Below are 19,671 nucleotides of genomic sequence, written 5' to 3'. Positions count from 1 at the left end.
GAACGCATTGGCACAGGAGAAGACTTTCTGAACAGAACACCATTAGTGCAGGCACTAAGATCTACAAGTAGTAGATAATTGACCCCATGAAACTGAAAAGCTTCTGTAAGGCAAAGGACACCATCATTCAGACAAAGCAGCAGCCTTCAGAATGGGAAAAGATTTCTACCACCTCCACATCTGATGTAGGACTAATATCCAAAATATATAAAGAACTCAAGAAACTAGATATTAGAAACCAAGAGTCCAATTTAAAAATGAGAGTACAGATCTAAACAGAATTTTCAGTAGAGGAATGGCTGAGAAATGCTTAAAGAAATGTTCAACATCCTTAGCCATCAGGGAAATGCAAATCTAAACTACTTTGGGATTCCATCTTAACACCTGTCAGGATGGCTAAGATCTATAACAAAGTTGATAGCTCATATTGGTGAGGATGTAGAGCAAGAGGAACACAAACATGCACAGCCACTATGGAAATCAATATGGTGTTTCCTCAGAATGATGGGAATCTGTTTACCTCAAGACCCAGCTATACCACTCTTGGGTGTATACCCAAAAGACTCTACATCCTACTACAGAGACACTTTCTTAACCATGTTCATTGCTGCTCTGTTCATAATAACCAGAAATCAGAAACAACCCAGATGTCCTTCAACAGAAGAATGGATAAAGAAAATGTGGCACATCAACACAACGGAGTATTACTCAGCTATTTAAAAATGACATCGTGAAATTTGTAGGCAAATGGATGGAACTAGAAAAGGTCATCCTGAATGAGGTAACCCAGACCCAGAAAGACAAACATGGTATGTATTTGCTTACATGTGAATATTAGCCATTAAGTAAATAACCAAACAATAATCCATAACCAGAGAGGTCAGGTATAAAGGTCAGGTATATAGAGAGGACATATGGATCTCCCTGGGAGGGAGAGATAGAGTAGATTTTATGGGTAGACAATGGGTGTGTGCAGAGGAATGAAAGGATCAGGGGGGGTGAGGGCTATATAGGGAGAGACAGCTAGAACTGAGGGGCATTTAAGGGGTGGTATGGAAACATAGTGCATATATATGAAATATATGAAGGAGATTCTAATGAGGTCTCCAAATAATGGGGGAGATGGAGTCCCAACTGACCATATCTTGTCACCAAATGAAGCTTTCAATACAGGGACTGGGTTACATCCAATTGAGATGTTGGCCAAAGGGCTCTTATGGAAATTCCCAAACAACCCAAGCTTTTGCTAAGACTATAGGTTGCTCTCCACAAACTGACAGCAAGGCCCTATTGCTGAAGACAACACCTACACAACCTAGTGAACATGGAGAAGTCAGGCTGGTGCCTACATGGAATTTTCATCTCTATGTTTAGTGTCTTTGGTATGAGAAGGTACTCTGCAGGCTGCCAAAAGAGAAATGAAAATCCTAACCCAGCCATAAACCCTTTGACCTACAATGCTGTCCTGCCTGTAAAATATGCTAGGGCAATGGTGGTACAAAGCTTGTAAGAGGTAACCAACCAATGTCTGGTTTGACTGGAAGGCCCTCTTCAGGAGATGGAACTCATATGTGACACTGCCTAGGTGACCAAGAATCAGGGACTAGGTATCCCAGAGACCTAGGGTAAGAGAAAATACTATTGGTCTTTTTAAAAAACAAAAAACAACTTCTAAAGGCATTCTGCTACATTCAAAGATCAGTGCCTTATTTAGCCATCATCAGAAAAGCTTCATCCTGCCACAGATAGGAGCAAATACAGAGACTCACAGCCAGGCACTAAGCAGAGAGAGAGAGAGAGAGAGAGAGAGAGAGAGAGAGAGAGAGACACCTTGGAACACACCTCTATTTTTTTCATTTTCTTTTCCCTTTTATTTTTCAAGACAGGATTTCTCTGTGTAGCCCTAGCTGTCCTGGAACTCTTTGTAGAACAGGCTGACCTTGAACTCACAGAGATCCACCTGCTTTTGTACCCCAAGTGCAGAGATTAAAGGTGTGTGCCTCATTAGAACACACAGCTCTTCATGGAATGTCTCTATCAAATCCCTCCCCTAGGATCTCAGGGAACCCCAAGGAAGAGGAAGCAGAAGGAATGTAACAGCCAGAAGGGGGGAGGACACCAGGAGAGCATCAGCTGAGCCAAGAACATAGGAACCTTAAGTTCATGTGTGAAGCAGCACAGGTCCTCCATGTATGTATTATAACTCTCAGTTTAGTATTTTTGTGGAAGTTCTGAGTGTGTGAACGAGTGGGTCTCTGATTCTTGTGTCTGCTCTTGGGGCTCTTTTCCTTCTGTTGGATTGCCTTTTCCAACTTCAATGTCATGGTTTTTGTTTTATATTTTATTTTGTTACGTTTTGCCGTTATCTCTTAGAAGCCTGTTTCTTTCTAGTGAGAGACAAAAAAGGAGTTAATCTGGAAGGGAAGGGAGATGGGAAGAACTGAAGAGTGGAGGGAGGGGGTACTGCAATCAGTATATATTGTATGAGAAAACAGTATTTTCAATAAAAGGGGGAAATGTTATACTGGGGCTGGGGAGATGGCTCAGCAGGTAAAGCACTTGCCACTGAAGCCAGAGAACCTGAGTCTGGATCCCAGAATCCATTTAAAGCTAGGCCCAGTAGAGTGAGCCCTTAACCTCAGTGAGCTGCCAGGTGGGGCCAGCTCTTGGGCCAGCTGGCATGACGTACGCAATGGAAACAAGAGACAAGGACTGACACCTGAAGTTTCTCTCTGCCTTCCACACGCACACCACACACAGTTGCTCTCACAGACATCACACATCATAAGAAAACATACTCACATACACAGAAAAAGACAAAACAAATGGTATACTTAGCCACAACGTTTCTGTGTGTCTGCAATTAAATACTGCCTAAGTTTTTTTTAAATAAATTGTTGCAATAATTTATTAAACACAAGACCAAATATTCTCATTTGTTTTTAAACTAGAATCACTCACTAAATAAAACTGAGTAAAGTCCCCTTACTATAGCACCTTCACCTTGGGTATTTTAAGCCTCTCTAGTGGGCTCCTATATTTGTTTGCTTTCTGGATATTTACTCCATTCTCCAAGTCATCACTGGAGCCTAGCAGAATACGTCACCTCTGAAATTTAGCTTCAGTGTTGTTATCAAATAAGAGCACAGAGACAGAGGTTGTCATCATGTTAGTTTTAATGTCTAGTATTTCATTGTGATTCTGCAAGGTGCATGAAGATTTAGATATGCCTGATCTATCAATACAAAGAGGCTTAGCTAGGCCATGGGAAGCTGGCACAGTGGGCGTTTAGCTTGCTGCCCAAGTATGAGGACTGGAGTTCTGATCCCCAGCACTCATGTGTAAAGTCAAGCATGGTAGCCACTGTCTGGGTGGAGTCAGAAACAGTGGTATCTGGAGATACCCTGGTGAGCCAGCCTAGCCGAAACTGCAAGCTCTAGATTCAGTGAGAGACCCTGTTTCAAGTACTAAGGTGGAACACAATAAAAGAAGATACCCAATGTCTACCTATGCATGAGTAAGAACAGTGTGCACACTCATATACTACATATACAAAGCATAATTAGCTCCTCTACATGGATCTCAATTAAACCTTTACTACCAAGCCCTCTGTTGGATAAACTATCAGAGATTCCTGCAGTACAGAAGGGCTGTAAAAACTGTACAGCATGCAGCCTTCAACCTTATAGTATCTGTGTAAAGGAATCATGGAAGAAGTATAGTCAAGCACAGAGCCGTGAGAAGTGTATGAGGGAGGGATCGCCAGGAAGTTTTGAAGCAAATGCCCAGTTATGCTAATTTCTACAGTGTCACAGGTTATAGCAGTCTTTGTATATGCAAAGTATTGGCTAAGTATTCATATTTTCAGCCATTGTTTATTGACTTAGGGCATAACCAGCAAGAATAAAATAAAACAAGTATCCTTTGAAATAGTCATAGTATTTTGAATTTTGCCTGTTCTAATCCTGTCATAGTTAGTTAAACAGCTAATAATAGTTAAAAGATTTACTTGGATCACAGTGATTCTGAGCCAGGGAGAAGACTGGACCTCCTTGCACCTAGGTGTAGGGATCTTTTCATCAAAATATGGTTTCCTTCAAGTGCAATGTCCATGTTAATAACCAAGTAGCCACATTAACATGAAAACATAAAATGTCAAGGGATTAAGTACAGAAACATTCATGATCAGTTGTTCTAAGAGCTGTGTTGTAGATGTCACCGCTGGGGCTGGGTCCCCCATGCTCAGTTGTTCTAAGAGCTGTGTTGTAGATGTCACCACTGGGGCTGGGTACCCCATGCTCAGTTGTTCTCTTCCTTTTTTCCAACTGCAGTTTTCTTTAATGGTATCTGTCTACTTCAAGCTTCATTGATGAGGGAAGACGGTTACACTTACCTGTGAGAATAAAGGGAAGTATTTACAAAACAGTAATTATACTGATGCAGTAGTGGCAGGAGTAGGTTGACCTCTATGATCCATGACGTCACAAGCCTCTGGTAAGAGGCTTTCTTCAAGTAAACACTTGTTAATTGGTTTTATGTATTATCTTCTACAGTGACCAATTCTTTCAGTTTGCTGGGCACTGAAGACGTTCTTGTGATGTAGAACTGAAAAAAAAAAAAAAAAAGACAGCTCCAGGCAAACCGAGAGCAGTTTGTTAACCTCACTTTTGGAAAAGAATCCAGGAATAGATAGGACAGTCACATTGACAGAGGCTTCTTCATGCTCTATCCAGATCTCTAACTGTACTGATACAGTGGTCTCTGCTTTCACATGGAATCCATCTCTTTCTTAACGTCTCCCAAATCTGACTGACCAGTTTCTTACATCATTGCTCTGACACCATTTGATTGAATTATTTAAGTCCTTCAGACAGATATTAGACCATAAGAGTCAATAAAAACCATGATGCATGAAGGAATTACCTGGCCACTTTTGTGAGGTGCTTAGCCCAAGGTCCTCTAGGAGTTATGTGCTGAAATTCATCTCAACGAAGGTTTGGTTCCTTAATAACACCAATCTTTCTGGGGACACTGTATGTGACACTGTCACACAAATGAAAACAGTGTTAGTAGCTTCATATAATCAGCACAATGGATGTTTGTTTGTTTAAAAGTGATAGGAACAAATTACTTATGTTGGAAAGCCAGGATTCGCTGGGTGTTGTAGCATGTGCCTTCAATTACCAGGTAAGAGGGCTGTTGCAGGTGTAAGACCAGCGTGGCCTACAAATCGATTTCCAGGCAAGCCACAGTGATGTGGTGAAAGCCCATCTTAAACAAAACCCGCAGAGGTACCCCCTCTCTGCCCTTCAGATGTGAGTTCTCAGTTGCTCGTGCCGCGGTGTCTTTATTCCGCCACCATGGACTCATAGCCCTCTGGAACCATAAACCGGACTGGAGGCTTCCTTTCGTAAGCTTCCTTGGTCATGGTGTTTTGTCGCAACAACAGGCAGGTGACTAGGACGCCCTCCCAAATCTGAAAACCAGGCTCGGTGATTTTGAATACAGACTTAATGAAAGTAAACTTTCAGTTAGAATTCCACTTTTACTGCCATGCCACCAAAGCACGTTTATAATAACCTGGGAATGTTTTGGAGACTGTCTCCACTGTCCATTAGTTAAAGTGAACTCTTTAACAAAAGCACACTAAAATGTGGTTAGCTGACTAATGCTCCCTTCTATAGCCGTCCAGATCCTGACCTCTGGCCCCTGTGAATATGTGGTAAGAGATCTTTCGGCTCTGATCACATTTAGGACCTTGAGATGACAGGGTCATCCTGGCCGATGTGGAGGTGCCTGGTACAGACACAGAGGTCCACAGAGCGAGGCTAAAGATCCGAGGAAAGAGCGGCTCCTCCACAGAAGCAGAGGCCGTGAGTCTTAGGGAGATGTATGGCTGTTAAAGCTGGAAAAGACAGGAAACCGAGTCTCCCCAAAGCACTAAAATCACCTTGGATTCTGATCTCCAGAAATTCAATAGGATAAATGTGTATTACAGGCAAGTCATGAAGATCGTGTCCACTTGTTACAGCAGCAAGAGGAAAGTCAGAGAAATGGACGGCAGCCCCTTCTGCTCTCAGCTGTCATTATTTCAAGCCGCTTTTATGAGCAAAGCTTGTCCTCCCTAGCAACAGTTGTTAAGTAAGTTGACAACTTAATGCTGGACATTGGGAGGGAGAAACTGCTTATCTCTTCCCAAATCCAGTGTCGTCTACATCTTGTATGGCAGAGGCTCCTGGTATTATTTCTTGGACATATAGCCACTGCCTGATCATGAAGATTTGTTTAGTCCTTGCCAGCCTCTAGAAGAATCTTAAAACCCTGGCCTTCTTCCAGCTTTCTTAGACTTGTAGCTTCTCTTGAAACTACCTTTTTTTTTCTGATCCTGATATTATTTTAACTGTAAGAGGTAAAAAGAATCAGAAATTTAACTATGATCAGAAATCACGATTATACAAATTTTGTTTGCTGTGCTGTTTGCAATAAAATAATTCCACCAGCCCCTTTCAAAGAAACCTTCCAACGGATCCATGAATACAAGCCATTTAAGACACGCTTTTACACTCACAAAGATATACTGGGTAAGTGATTTTACTTTTTTGGGGGTGGGTGGGATCTCTCTCCATAAGTCTGGCTATCCTGGAACTCACTTTATAGTCCTGCCTCTGCCTCCCAAGTGCTGGGCTTAGAGGTGTGCACCACCATGCCTGGCAGTGATTTTATTATTTTTATTTGTTATAACATAGAATAGCACATGCGCCTTTCTTCTCAGCTCTGTCCTGTTTGAGGTTACTTGCCTCTAGAATTTCATCATGAAATGATAATGTCTCAGAATATAGCCGTTCTACATAGTTTTGTGCATGGCAAAGAGGTTTTGGCCTCTCAATAGGTCTCTTGTTGTGAATAAGAACATTAATATGTATCTTTTAAATTGCTTTGAAGCTTTGAAATATTGTACCTGTTTAACATCTGAAACATCATAGTAAATATGTATTCTTTCCAATTTTGCCTGTACCTGGGGACTTTTCATACATGCAGGAGAGCTCCACAGCTGACGGAGTTGGAATGGCCAGCACTAATGAAAGCCACGTACATGATGTATTAAAGAAAGACGTCCTGTCAGAAGCAAGGCAAGAGATGGATAGCGTGCCAATGCCTTGTGAATTCACACTCTGCTTTGAGTGTGCCACACCCTGCAGGACTTATATTTTTCATTGCCTATGGTTTAGAGTGGGTGCATGAAAAATAACTGACTCGATTCAGGCCTAAGGGATGGGTTCCCGCTTAATCAGTTAGTGGAAAACTTCCCCTTCCAGTGGGCACCTTCAGAGACGACAGTGTAAGCTGGGGAGACAGCCAGCTGAGCGGGCAGAAGCATGCTGATCGTGATGGGTTCAGTTCTTAGTGCCGACAGTAATTAAAATGAGTGACACCACCTCATAGGAGGTGTCTCTAGATGGCTCGCATAAATATTAGCTGATGGTAGAGAGGAAAGCCAGGAAACAGCCCACAGGGACCTGTAATGATGTCTGTCCAAATACACAGATATTGGAGCAAGTATCCTGAACCAAGAAGAGCAGTATCAAGAGGCTGTGCTCAAGGAAAGCATTGAAAAAGCAGAAGCAAAAGTGTGGGAGCAGGTAAAGGACTCAGAAATTACCCTTAAGCACATTTCTACAGGCTCCTTACTCTGCATTTATCTAAAACTGTGAATTCGGAATAACAAGCAAAGAGATAGCCCACCGAGTCCTTACAACTCTGGGTTCTTGGGCATGTTCCTTTTTGCCCTCTCCATTCTTGGCTTCATCTGTGGGGTGGGGGTGGGGTAGTAATGACTCCCATTTCAAAGGATTGGTGAGAGAGTTCAGTGAAGGAATGTACTGAACACGGGGTGATGCTTAGTAAGAAGCAGGTCCTGCCAAGGATTTCCTTTCAAGTTGCCCCCGTATGGATGACTCCAGCCACTTATTCTCGTTTGATTGAAACTTTAACAGAATAGGGCCAACTTCATTGTAAATTGTTCACTGTGGTCTTCTATTCATTTATGGAGCAGTCCATCTGTGCAGTATGTAATAAATACTTCTAACTTATTGCCCATTTCCCCAAACGCCTTATCTTTTTATCTTTTTTTATCTTTTTTTTTTTTTTTTTTTTTTTGGTTTTTTTCAAGACAGGGTTTCTCTGCAGCTTTAGAGCCTGTCCTGGAGCTAGCTCTTGTAGACCAGGCTGGTCTCGAACTCACAGAGATCCGCCTGCCTCTGCCTCCTGAGCGCTGGGATTAAAGGCGTGCGCCACCACCGCCCGGCCCCAAACGCCTTATCTTGATGGACTCTTCTTATCTACTATCTCTAAAGTCCTTGGTGCTTCTAGTCACCAGGGTGCTTTCCTACAGACTCAGCTACACAGGAGGCCGGGGTAGGAGGAGGCTGGGAAGACCACAGCTGGCCTGAGAAATCTAAGAAGGAGCCCACATGAATTAAACAAGCAAATAAAACAAAAGCCCAAATCCTGATGCATTGTGTGCATGGCTGCTTAGTGCCATGGGATCATTTGAAGACTGGAGGAAGAACTACTTTACCCATGGTTGGAAAAGCCCCAAACCCATCACCTCAGTTCTTCCAGTCACAAATGAATTGAGATAAATGGCTTTCTGAAGAGAATTAAAGTTTTTTTGGTCTAGATATGGTATAACACTAAGAATCTAGTAGCTGTAAAAATCAAACCATAAGAACCACCAATTACTATGTGTCCCGATATAAAGAAACACTTTTATGAACAGTCTACAGTTTGAATCTAAGTTTAGCTAGTATCTGAGTATTTTCTTCAAATAATCTAAGATAAATTCTTTCCTAACTCCTGATGCAGGGGTCTCGATGGTATTCATGCTCTCTGCTTAGAGCCTTTTAGCTTCGTGTGTCGGCTCCCTTCCTTGTGTTTCCTAGGTTAACATACTCAACCGCATGCATATAGTCACATACATATACATATGTATATTCACCACACACCACACCACACACACACACACACACACACACAATGTGCAGCTGCCCTGCCTTTAATAATTCAAAAGACAGCAAAGGTCATCCAGGGCTCTGTGTGTTATGTGCGTCTAGCTAAGGCAGCCAGGGCTTTGTGTGTTATGTGCGTCTAGCTAAGGCAGCCAGGGCTCTGTGGGATGTAGGAGTAAGAACGGTGTAATTAGGGACCCCATGGTGGCTGCTACTTTTCATTGAGCACGGAAACCTAACTTGCCAACTTCTTCAATAACGAGCAGCTTCTCTGTGCCTTTCCTGAAACAATAATAGATAAATGAACCTTTTCTTTCAAAGGCTAAAGAACTCCAGGAACAAGCAGTGGAGAAGGCACTCCTGGACGCACATGCCAGACATAAGTTTGAAATTCAGATACTGGAAGAGCAACATCAAAAAGACTTAAAGGTTTTGTATGCAATAATTTGCTCATTGTCTTTTTTGAAGCATTTGGTAAAGAAAAGGTGCTTATGTTAGTTGACAGGGGTGAAGAGGTGGAGCAGTAATTAGTAAAGTTCGGATTAGTATTTCGTAAAGGTTGGGAGGGAACCTGGTGATCCACAAGACTGTCATAGCCCTTTCATAGCCCGGATCACCATGGTAATGAAATAACTAGCTGTTTTATGTAACTAGCTGTTTAGTGTTTGGTTCCCTGGCATGACCGCAACCTACATATGGGCAGTCTGTCTTGTCATTATGCAAGCCCTGGTGTCCAGTCCTGTGCTAGGACTTAGCAAGCTGTCACTTCCCTTCTTCTGGGCTTCCTGCTTACATCTTTTTCCCTAAATTTGCTTTTTCTGAACTGCCAAGAGTGACATATTTGCTGTCCCTGAAGTAGTCCTAGTAGACCAATGGTCACAAGATAAGAGGACCTCTTTTTTTGTTGTTGTTTTAAATTTTCACTGTGATATGTATTCATTGTACATGACAATGTACAACATATATATGTGTGTATATCTACATACATATATATATATCATATGTATACTTCCAAGTATATATTGGGACTGTCACCTCAGACCTTCCTTCCCCATTTTCACCCTGCCCAATAGTTGCCTTTGTTTCTCTGAGCAGTTTTACTTCCACTTTTATATCATATATCTATACATGATTTTATGCATCAACATAAAATCTAGGAACCACATACGAGAAGAAGCATGAGATTTCTTTCTGAGACTGACTTAATTCATAATTACCTCTAGTTGCATCCATTTTCTTGAAGAAAAAAGAAGCCAGCAACAAATTCCACTGTGTGTGCATACCACATTTTCCTCATCCGTTCTTCTGTGGTTAGATAGTGAGGCTGGCTAAGAGGAGCTTCCTAGCTTGCAAGCTCATCGGCGTTCCCAGCAGAGGGATTCACTGCTTAGTTCTCCATCTCTGTCCCAAAACATGTTCAAAGGACCGGAATACAGAACTTCCTTCACATTTGCCAAGGAGGAGACAGAGGAGGACCACGTGTGTGTGATCCATGGGCAGAGGCTGCAGGAGAGTGACAGGGAGCCTAATGATGTGATGGGCGAGCGGCCGAGGAGATGGCCACGCACCCATTGTTTCTCCAAGGAGCACTTAGCATATACTAGTTGCATGCCAGATAAGGTCCAACGGACTGTCCTTGTACTCACATGACCAATAGGAAAGGGAGCTCTGCTCCATACTTCCTGCCTAGCCATAGGATAATCCCTGCTTGGCCCCCAGCAGAGTGCCGGCACCCCATGGAGTTAGTAGGCATTTCCAAAATGCTGAAAGGTTTTTCTGTCAGGTCCTTTTGTAAGACTTCTCCACAAATAACGCTTTGACTACTGATCTTTCTCTAGTTGGTCGAAAATACTCCACCGGTCCCCCTACCCTAGAACAATGGAGCGCCTGTGGCCTCCATGAAGGACGAAGGGTAGCCACCCTAGACTGATGAGGGATGTGGAGCAGCAGAGCGGACTGGAAGGCAGGCTCCTGTGACCGTGTGTTGTGCCCGTTTCCTGCCTGAGCCTCGGGCTCCCGTCGTGGTGTTTATTTATGCCATTTTCCAACATCACATCTCATATTTTCATGTGTCGTGATACTGTGACAACCAATAAAATCACATAGCTGGAGCTGGAGCCCAGTGGATAGCCTAGCATCTGTGAAACCCCAGGTGTGGCCAGCACTGAAAAAGAAAAGGGGCTGAAAAACTTTAACCATACCCTTCTAACCTGTTTGCACTTCGCATACAGCCTTTCAATGTGATCTTTCATAAACATATATGAATACATACAGTTTGAATATTTTATGTAAATGAAAAATTTCCATATAATTCACAGCTACCTTTAAATCACCTGTTTAACGGGTTCTGTTACATCCGATAAATGAAACTTCAATGGATCTAGCCTCCAGTATTCATTTTAAGTCATCGACCCTGTAATATTGATGTCAAATTTTCCATTCCTTTTCTTTAAGGCTGTAGAAGCAAAAACCAAGATGGAGATGATTCAAAACATGGACGAGGAGCTGAAGAGAGAGCACTCTGCCGCAGAACAACGCATGGTTCATAGAATCCAGAGGATTATGATGGAGTGCCACAGGGAGAAGTTAGAGGCAGTGAAGAAAGCCAGGGAAGAAGAAAGAGAGATTGCCCAGAAAGCTGTCCAGGAACAGAAAAGGTACGCCAGAGAACGCGAGCGTTCGACTCAGTGAAAATCTACCTAGACAAAGAAATAAGGTTAAGATGTACGAGTGAGTACTGCCCAGCTTTTCCTGGTTTTTATTATGAGATATATCAAATATTGGTAGGAACAAGAGTAGAAGAGAGGGAGAGAGAAAAAGAGGGAGGCAAGGAGAGAGAGAGAAAGAGAGAGAGAGATTGATTTAAGAAAAATGATAGCGTAAGTACTCAAGTATCTAACACACACACATACACATACACACACACACACACACATATATATGTATATGGGGTTGAAATTTATATAAACACTTCTGAAGGTCCATGTTGTATTCGCAGTCATATCTCCATCCCCCTTCTCAAAATTCTGTTTCTTATTTTGTTCCTCCAGCATTAAAAGGCTCAGAAGAATTAATAAACACTTTTCCATTGTTTCCAGCCTGGCTCACACGCTGTGGTGGACGTGTTAGTTCTTGATCTGTTCCTTATGAAAGAATAGGAGTATACATAAAAACATCGACTTCACAGAAATGCACCAAAGAAGACACACAAGTCCCAGTTTACTGCCTCCCACATCTTCTGTCTCCCCAAAACAAACACTTTAATGTAACAGGCTCACATCTTTCCACATCCTCGGATATACTCTCAGCCTTATATATTTATGTCCATAACCACACATCATTTTACAGATCATATTATACATAAGTGTGCACTGTGAAGCAGAAGGGGAGAGGGAAGAACGCGGAGGAGAGGGACAGAGAGAGCTTAAGAGAGAGGACCAACTGAGCTAACCCAGTCAGCAGTCCAGGAATTTCTGGGTATAAGAGAAACCCATGTTTCCAGATGTTGAGTGGCCTGCCCAAGACCCCCTAAACTTTAGCAGCAGAACCAAGATGGAGTCTTCCTGTTTGGCCTCTGAGTCTGGGTTTGTCCCTCTTGGGCTTTGCCGCTTGACTTAAGCATGTCTACCTTTGTATAACTGAGGTAAGACCTTGAAGACAAATCTCTCCCAGAGTTAAAACTTGTCATTCCAGTGGCCAGAAAGAAGGCTGGAGAGCTGTAGCATTCAGGTTTACCCCTCTTCTGCCTAGAGTATATCTTTGCTTAGAGAATGAGTTGTGTCTAGCACAGTGGCTGTCGAGCCCTTGCTCCCTTCCCCCACTTCTCCGTCTGAGGAGCTCTGGCTCCTCTTTCAGGGTCTCGTGGCTCACTCCTCACACACCGGAAGCCTCCTGGACCCTCTCTTGTTTGTTGTTTTCCCCCCTTCAACTTTTCCTCTGGGAGGCTTGAATGTAAGTTTTTCTTTTTCAATTTTCATCTTTTATGGACTAAGATCAGAGAACTGCCATGACCATTATTTAAATATATCCAACTGAAATGTCTGTTTTGCTCACTCATGGTTCCCAAATGCCTTGAAGAGAGCCTGGTGCCTTTTAGCACTTGTTAACATTAAAACACCGTTTTTATCTCTGAGGGAATAGGAAGAAGTTTATTCAAGAGCAAAATATGAGTCACTTGGACCTAGAAAGAATGTTCAGGCTATCTCAGATACTATGGTAGCAGGTTCATGCATGTGTTTGTGTGTGTTCACATGTATGTTTGTATTTATGTGAGTATGTTCACATTGTGTGCTTGGAAAATTTTCAGAAGAGCACCGAACGGAGAGATTTCTAGTACAGATGTTCTGTGTTCCCTCACTGGCACAGTGAGGCTGAGGTAGTGGAGTGTATTTTGTTTAATACCCTTTTATTCTCTTCTAATCCATTTTATGAAATATCAGCCTAATTCTTGTAAGTGTGGACATACCCTGCAACTATGTTAAAAATGGTTACACTTGTGCCAGCACTGTGCTTAAGTAGAGTGTGAATTTCAAACCTCCAAGTCTCTAGCCTTGTCAAAATAGAGATGGCTTACAGAGAGTACACAGATGCCACACCGGGATGTGCACAGCTTACAGGGAGTACACAGATGCCACACCGGGATGTGCACAGCTTACAGGGAGTGCACAGCTGCCACACCAGGATTGCACAGCTTACAGGGAGTGCACAGCTTACAGAGAGTGCACAGGATGTGCACTGCTTACAGGGAGTGCATAGATGCCACACCAGGGTGTACTATCTGCTTAAAGAAGGTAGATACCTGGGATAGACTTTATTAGCTCAGTTTATCTAAGGTTGGTGCTGAGGACCTTCCTCTTTGGGGATGTTGGATAGGGTCATTCAGCTGTTGCTGTCCTGGGCCCTAGAGGCTTTGGTTCCAGCCTTACTAACAACCTGTTGGTTTTATAAAGCACCAGGCTAAATCCAGAGGATGTGCATGAGTATGAATTCACAGCTCTCCAGCATTGCTGCGGTTACTGAGGCCTCCATCCTCCTTTCCAGCTTCTGGCTGATTCCTCTTGGCTGGGTCATCTATCCCAGCAGTCCTAAATGCAGGCAGTTGGGGCTTTGTGGTTTCCTGGACTTGTTCCTTTTTGTTTCGATTGCTATCTCTGTCCTTCATCACTGGTTCAGACCCTCACTGTACCCCCAGACGGCTGCAGAATGATACAAGGTGGTCTCGCTGTCTCACTGCACTAAGGTTTAGCCTTCTTACTGTTGCCAGAATACTGTTCTTAAATGCTGTTTTCATCGTGCCGTCCTACCGGCAAAACATTTTATGGTGACCTCTTATGAGACTGAAGCAAGTAGTGGCTAAGGGAAGCCACGCTCCTGCTCCCTGTGACGTGGAAAAACAGTTCTCATGGCTCTTGGTGACAGTTCTCACGGCTCTTGGCGAGCCTCACATTCCTTACCTATCATAAGGGAATAATAACAGTGTTAAGTAAAAATAGTAACAGCCTCAGTGGGTCCTTCTACAATTAAATGAGCAGACATGTAAAGCACTCAGAATGGAGCACTAACCCTTGCTGGTAATAGTGGATATAACCCAGCTGTGGGACGAGGAGGCCCAGTTGCCTGGCAACTGGAGATGAATGAGATGAATGACATTACATCAAGATTAGGGAAGTCTCAGGTTTAAGGTCAGGCTAGAACTAGAAAAAGTAAGAGAATTTCAACCACAGAATGAGGTAAAGCCTCAGAAAGACTTCATTTGTGTTGGAGGCACCAGGAAGGAATGAGAAGGGGAGCATTTTCATTACAAACCATAAATTCTTTACCCCAACATCTTAGGTATTTTATTCTTCGGACATCTTAGGCAAACAAGGTAATTACAGAAGTCCATGCAGTGCATCTGCAACACCTGACTGGGAACACTGCCCTGGACTCAGACTGCCTGGGTCATGGCGCTGGTTTTGCTACCATCATTTATGGGTGAACCTGACAAATTACCTACCTGCTCTGAGCCAGGGTTCTCATCGTGAATGGGGCCTAACCGTGGCATGACTTAACTGAATTTCCCGAGCTACTGATTAACATAGACACAAAAGCCTGGCAGCTTGCTTGGTGCATGGTAACAGTTCAGTAGGGTTGGCTACTATAACATTTATTTATAACCTATTTATCTACATATCTGTATTATCTAACCTATATATATTTGTAATATAATTATATATACATATACATATATATAATATGTATATACAGATAGAATGATATAAGCAGCCAGAGGTCAGAATCATTCAGCTGCATGGCCCAAGAGCCCTCAGGGTCCCTGACTTTTTGACAGGGAAGGAGCATATCCATGAAGTCAAATTCATTTTTTTTACAAGAAGATCATGTCATTTCCTTTTTTCTCTCTCTTTTAATGAGTGTTATATTTTTTCAGGAGTTTTAATAGTAGGAGATCTCAATATATTCAAATAACATGAAAAACCAGCTTTGTTTTAAGCTGTACATAAAAGAACTTTGCAAGTGACTGTAAAATTATGCCAGTCTCTTCACCAAATATTATATTTTATTTTGAAAAATATTTTTCATAAAAATATTTGTGTTAAAGTAGAATTGATTTATTGTTATTTTGCATTAATTGATGTCTTTTAAAATGTCTTTTAGCCCCAAATTCTGTTAATGTCAATAGATAAAACTCATATAAACTATTTATGTTTGGGTTCCTCAGTAATTTTAAGTGTAAAAGGAATTTGGCCCTGTGATCAGAAAGTTGGGATAATCTATAATTAAATATAGCTCAGTTTAAATCAAGATTAAACCTAAAGCTAATGCATTAGTATAAAGCCTGCTTCCGTCCATCCTAAAGACAAGCAACGAGGGTTCGGTGACTTAGGCCTGTAGCCTCAGCACCTAGCACGCAGGAGGGGGATCAAGTGTTGGAGGTTAGCGGGGAGGAGGCGGGGAGGAGGCGGAAATCTTTAATAAAAAAATAATAATTAAAAGTAAATTAAAAAAAAGAGTTGGAGGTTAGGATCCGGGAGTTTGCTGTGAGAACGTCTGTAGGAGTGTCAGCAACTGCACCCATAAAGGCTTACCAGCATGGCTGCCTAAGCTTGAGCCAGACAAGGACAGCAATGATAGGCTGTCAAAAAATGTCAAAGTGGACAGGGGAAAGCCCGTGGGGCCTTGGTTCTACACAAAGATCTGCAGGCATGAGAGGGACGCTGAGAGTGGGAGACATAGGCTTCCCCAGGGAAGAGCACACCAATTGGTTACCCACCACCACATGGTCAGCTGAAACATGCGTATAGGTTAACATTAAGCGTATCGATCAGGTTATATTTAGGAATATATATGCGCATATATAAATTCATATATGATGTAACAACAATCAATGAAAAGAGGACATAATTTGGACATAAAAAAGAGAACAAGAAGTGATATATGGGAGGGCTCACAGCGAGAAAAGGGAAGGGAAACATGATGTTATTATATTGTAATCTCAAAAATAAAAAAAGAGTTGAAGGTCAGCCTGAATTATGCAGTTGATTCAAGTTCACTCAAAGCAACAAAAATCAAACATTAATGATACTATTTCAAAGACATAAAACAACCAAAAGGAGAGGAACTGACATGAAGAAGTACCTCCTATTGGGTTTTAGGACCCTGGCTCTGTCGCTTCATTATTTTAAGTTCAGTGCCACCATTAGACATTAAACTAGTGGCTGTGCCCCAGCCTGTAGCTGAGAAATTGATGGGCAGCCTCTGAGCACAATTTTTAGATTGATGATTGATAGCTAATATATTCCGAAAGCTCATGCACACCATGTTTCTCGGGTTGGGGACTCTTCGTGATTAACGATCAATTCATTATGTTTTTAGTGGCTAGTCAATCTAATTTGTAAATCTGTGTGATCTTTAGCAACAAGGCCAAGGAGGAACTTCTGAATACTGGCATGACAACTGCTAAAGATCAGAAGACAAGCTTGGGCCAGCTGATAAAAGCAAAGGAGCAGGAAATGAACACCTACTATGGCCTGGCTCAGAGACAGAAGCAAGAAGAAGTGCAGGAAGTGCTTCAAGAAGCAGAAAAAACCCACCAGGCCACGCTGGACAACGTGATGGGTAAACTGGCCAACACCCAGGGGGAGCTGATGTCTGTGGCAAAGCAACTGGGAATCATGACAAACTGGAAGGATTTCTTGGAGGAGGAATTACAGGAAACCAGGGCAGCATTTCAGAAGTTCATCAATTACACCTTCCCCAAGCTCTCCCCAGGACATGCCGACTTTATCCTGCCTGAAAGAAAGAAAACACCTTCCTGTCTTACTAAGGACGAAGAAAACCGGGTAGACATCAGCTGAAATGTCTCCATGGAGACAGCTTCCCACAGCTGAATAAATATACTCAGTACCATTGATTGATATTCATATGGCATTTTCAAACATGCTCAGGTCTGGCGGGTCTTTGCTCTCTTCGCTCCCTCTGCTTTTCTGTGCTGTAAACATTTTCATGGGAAACCACAATATTCAAAAGCATATGCCAAGGTGTGAGTACCACCTCTACCTACAGAGAGAGTACACACTAATTACGAAGTGAAAACCCACTTCTGGACCTGGCTTGATTCTTTTCTCCACCTGACGTGTAAGCACACGCACGTTTGTGCAGTTGGAAATCAGTGAAGGAGCATGTTCTTAGATTGTTTGCGTTGTGGAGTGTAACCTACAGTAGAGAGATTACTGTCTGGTTAACAAAAACATCAATTTTCATCAAATATATTAAGACAAATTTTAAAATCTAGACCCTGCAAAAAAAAGTATCTATACAAGTTAGGGATCCAGCGGCCCCGGCCCCGCCCCAGCGGCCCCGCACGCCCCGCCCTCTGGCTCCACCCCCACGACCGGGCCCCGCCCCCAGTATGATCCACAGCGTTCGGTTTCCGTGGTTACGCTTCCGCTGCTTGGGCTCTAGGGCTGGCCCGGAGAGCCGCGGCCGGCTGGCGTTCGGGCCGAGGCCGGCGCCCTGAGAACTCCGGGCCCTTAAAAGGCGGGTGTTCCCGGAGAGGAGACAGACGTCCGACCGCTGCGAAGCTGGTGCTGGTGGTTGGTAACGGACAGGGGTGGGTGGCGGGCCTCCAGCTCTGCGCAAGCGCGCGGGAACTGCAGGTCTTAGACACACCCACAGAGACGCTCTCTGGCGCATTGCTTGGGTACTTGTGCCAAGCCGCGGACTTTTCTAACCACAGTGTACTCGTAAGTTCAGGAGAAGGTGACACCAGCACCCAACCTTTTCGGTTGAGCAAACTGACTCCCAATGACATGTGGTTGGACCGTGATGCACACCAGTCTGTCTGGTTTCTCGTACAAAATGCTCAAGTCTACTTTAAAAGCGCTCCTGCCATTGTTTCCTTTTAACACATTACCTGTGTTAACTGATACAGGAAATAAAATCAGGAGCCCTGACTTAAAGTTACCACTCTTTCCTAGTTTATAATGGATGAAATTATAGCCAGTTCTTTTTTCGAGATTCATAACCCTCACATTTTCATTGTTTGCTTTTTGTTTTTGTTAGCGTTCATATCCCAAAGATGGAATAGTCCAAGGAAATCTTCCTACAGTTATGAAATTATGCTAGAGTTGTGAAAGGCCCTCCAGAGAATGTGTGGTTAAGCCTTTTCTTTTCCAAGCTGGATTCTTGCTGCCTACGCAGATAGGGGGATAAGTTTTTCTTTTCTTTTTTTTTTCTCCCACATTCGGGTTGAGATTTAATTTTTTTTTCTGTTGTATTTTGTTTTTGAGGCAGGGTCTCACTATGTAGCCCTGGCTCACTATGTAGACTAGGCTAGACTTAAACTCATAGAGATCTATCTGTCTTCATCTACCTCCCGTGTACTGGGATTAAAAGCATGTTCCATCATACCTGGCTAATTTTTTAAAATGTCACAATATATATTTTTGATGGTGGAACCATTTAAATAAGGGGGAAGTCCCAGTTTTGCTCTGACATTAATAAAGTCATTTAAGATGGAAAAAGGAGGAAACTAGATCATAATTAAATGACAATCCAGTAGACATTATGGTTACTCCAGATCTAATAATGGAATCTAAAGAAGAAAATACATAAGCAAAATTACTAAAAAAAATTATTGCTTTATTTAGCCACAATGCCTCCCACTCAAGCAGAAAGTGTTATAAAGAATATTATACGAGAAATAGGACAAGAATGTGCAGCCCATGGAGAGATTGCATCTGAAACAGTGGTTGCTTTCATGGTAAGAATGATTAATTTTGCAAATTACTGTCTTAGCAAAATTTTTAAAATGTGGTACCAAGTGTTGAGAGCGTTCCTAGATGCTTTTTAGTTGGAAACATTGTGATCATCAGGTGAGTTAGTGGAAAACATCTTTTCCGAGTCTGTAAAGCGTGGTAGATTTACAGTGGCTGACTTGGGAGATCCTGTGAGACCTCGATCAGGTTCTGCTGTGACATTTTAACGCCTATTTTTGTTCAAATATATACAGAAAAAGTTACTCCTTGCTTTAATTTCTGTGTTCGTGGTTTGGGTAACAACACACAGAGAAAGCGAGATATACCATAGCTTCCTGCTTTGAAACTGTAACCATTGCTTTCCTCTTCTTTGTGTGTAATTTTCTAGCCCTTACTCAAGTTTGATG

At 42.6% G+C, this 19,671-nt stretch overlaps 2 protein-coding genes across 5 annotated transcripts in view; both read left to right on the top strand.

Moving 5' to 3' along the window:
* Window positions 1-751: 751 nt before the first annotated feature.
* On the top strand, window positions 752-17,418 carry C11H6orf163 (chromosome 11 C6orf163 homolog). 3 transcript variants are annotated; one of them, XM_038348251.1, is made up of 7 exons: window positions 752-809; window positions 2,055-2,190; window positions 5,999-6,581; window positions 7,546-7,640; window positions 9,330-9,437; window positions 11,463-11,665; window positions 16,921-17,418. In XM_038348251.1, the coding sequence occupies exons 3-7, from the start codon at window positions 6,434-6,436 to the stop codon at window positions 17,360-17,362; spliced, it is 996 nt and encodes a 331-aa protein (XP_038204179.1). In that variant the 5' UTR covers window positions 752-809; window positions 2,055-2,190; window positions 5,999-6,433; the 3' UTR covers window positions 17,363-17,418. The 3 variants fall into 3 exon arrangements, with proteins under 3 accessions (XP_038204179.1, XP_038204178.1, XP_041911929.1); XM_038348250.1 differs by having other exon boundaries at window positions 4,332-6,581; XM_042055995.1 differs by lacking the exon at window positions 752-809 and having other exon boundaries at window positions 1,911-2,190; window positions 4,332-6,581.
* Window positions 17,419-17,512: 94 nt separating this feature from the next.
* The window catches only part of Cfap206 (cilia and flagella associated protein 206), a 46,830-nt gene continuing 44,671 nt past the window's right edge, over window positions 17,513-19,671 (top strand). Inside the window, exons 1-2 of one of the 2 annotated variants that reach the window (XM_038348246.1) lie at window positions 17,513-17,642; window positions 19,157-19,269. In XM_038348246.1, coding sequence (XP_038204174.1) covers window positions 19,162-19,269 — 108 coding nt within the window. In that variant the 5' untranslated portion in view covers window positions 17,513-17,642; window positions 19,157-19,161. Of the gene's footprint in view, window positions 17,643-17,995; window positions 18,101-19,156; window positions 19,270-19,671 lie in introns of those variants that run through there. The other variant, XM_038348247.1, reaches the window with a different exon arrangement.

The sequence above is a fragment of the Arvicola amphibius genome, chromosome 11 (assembly GCF_903992535.2).
Source record: "Arvicola amphibius chromosome 11, mArvAmp1.2, whole genome shotgun sequence".
In the NCBI taxonomy this organism is placed as follows: domain Eukaryota; kingdom Metazoa; phylum Chordata; class Mammalia; order Rodentia; family Cricetidae; genus Arvicola; species Arvicola amphibius.
This window is presented reverse-complemented; position numbering and strand designations above follow the sequence as displayed.

Coding starts and splice junctions, on each gene's coding strand:
- C11H6orf163 (XM_038348251.1), top strand. CDS start 6,434: ATGATCAGAAATCACGATTATACAAATTTTGTTTGCTGTGCTGTTTGC. Junction 6,582..7,545: donor CACTCACAAAGATATACTGG/GTAAGTGATTTT, acceptor CCAAATACACAG/ATATTGGAGCAAGTATCCTG. Junction 11,666..16,920: donor GCTGTCCAGGAACAGAAAAG/GTACGCCAGAGA, acceptor TGTGATCTTTAG/CAACAAGGCCAAGGAGGAAC.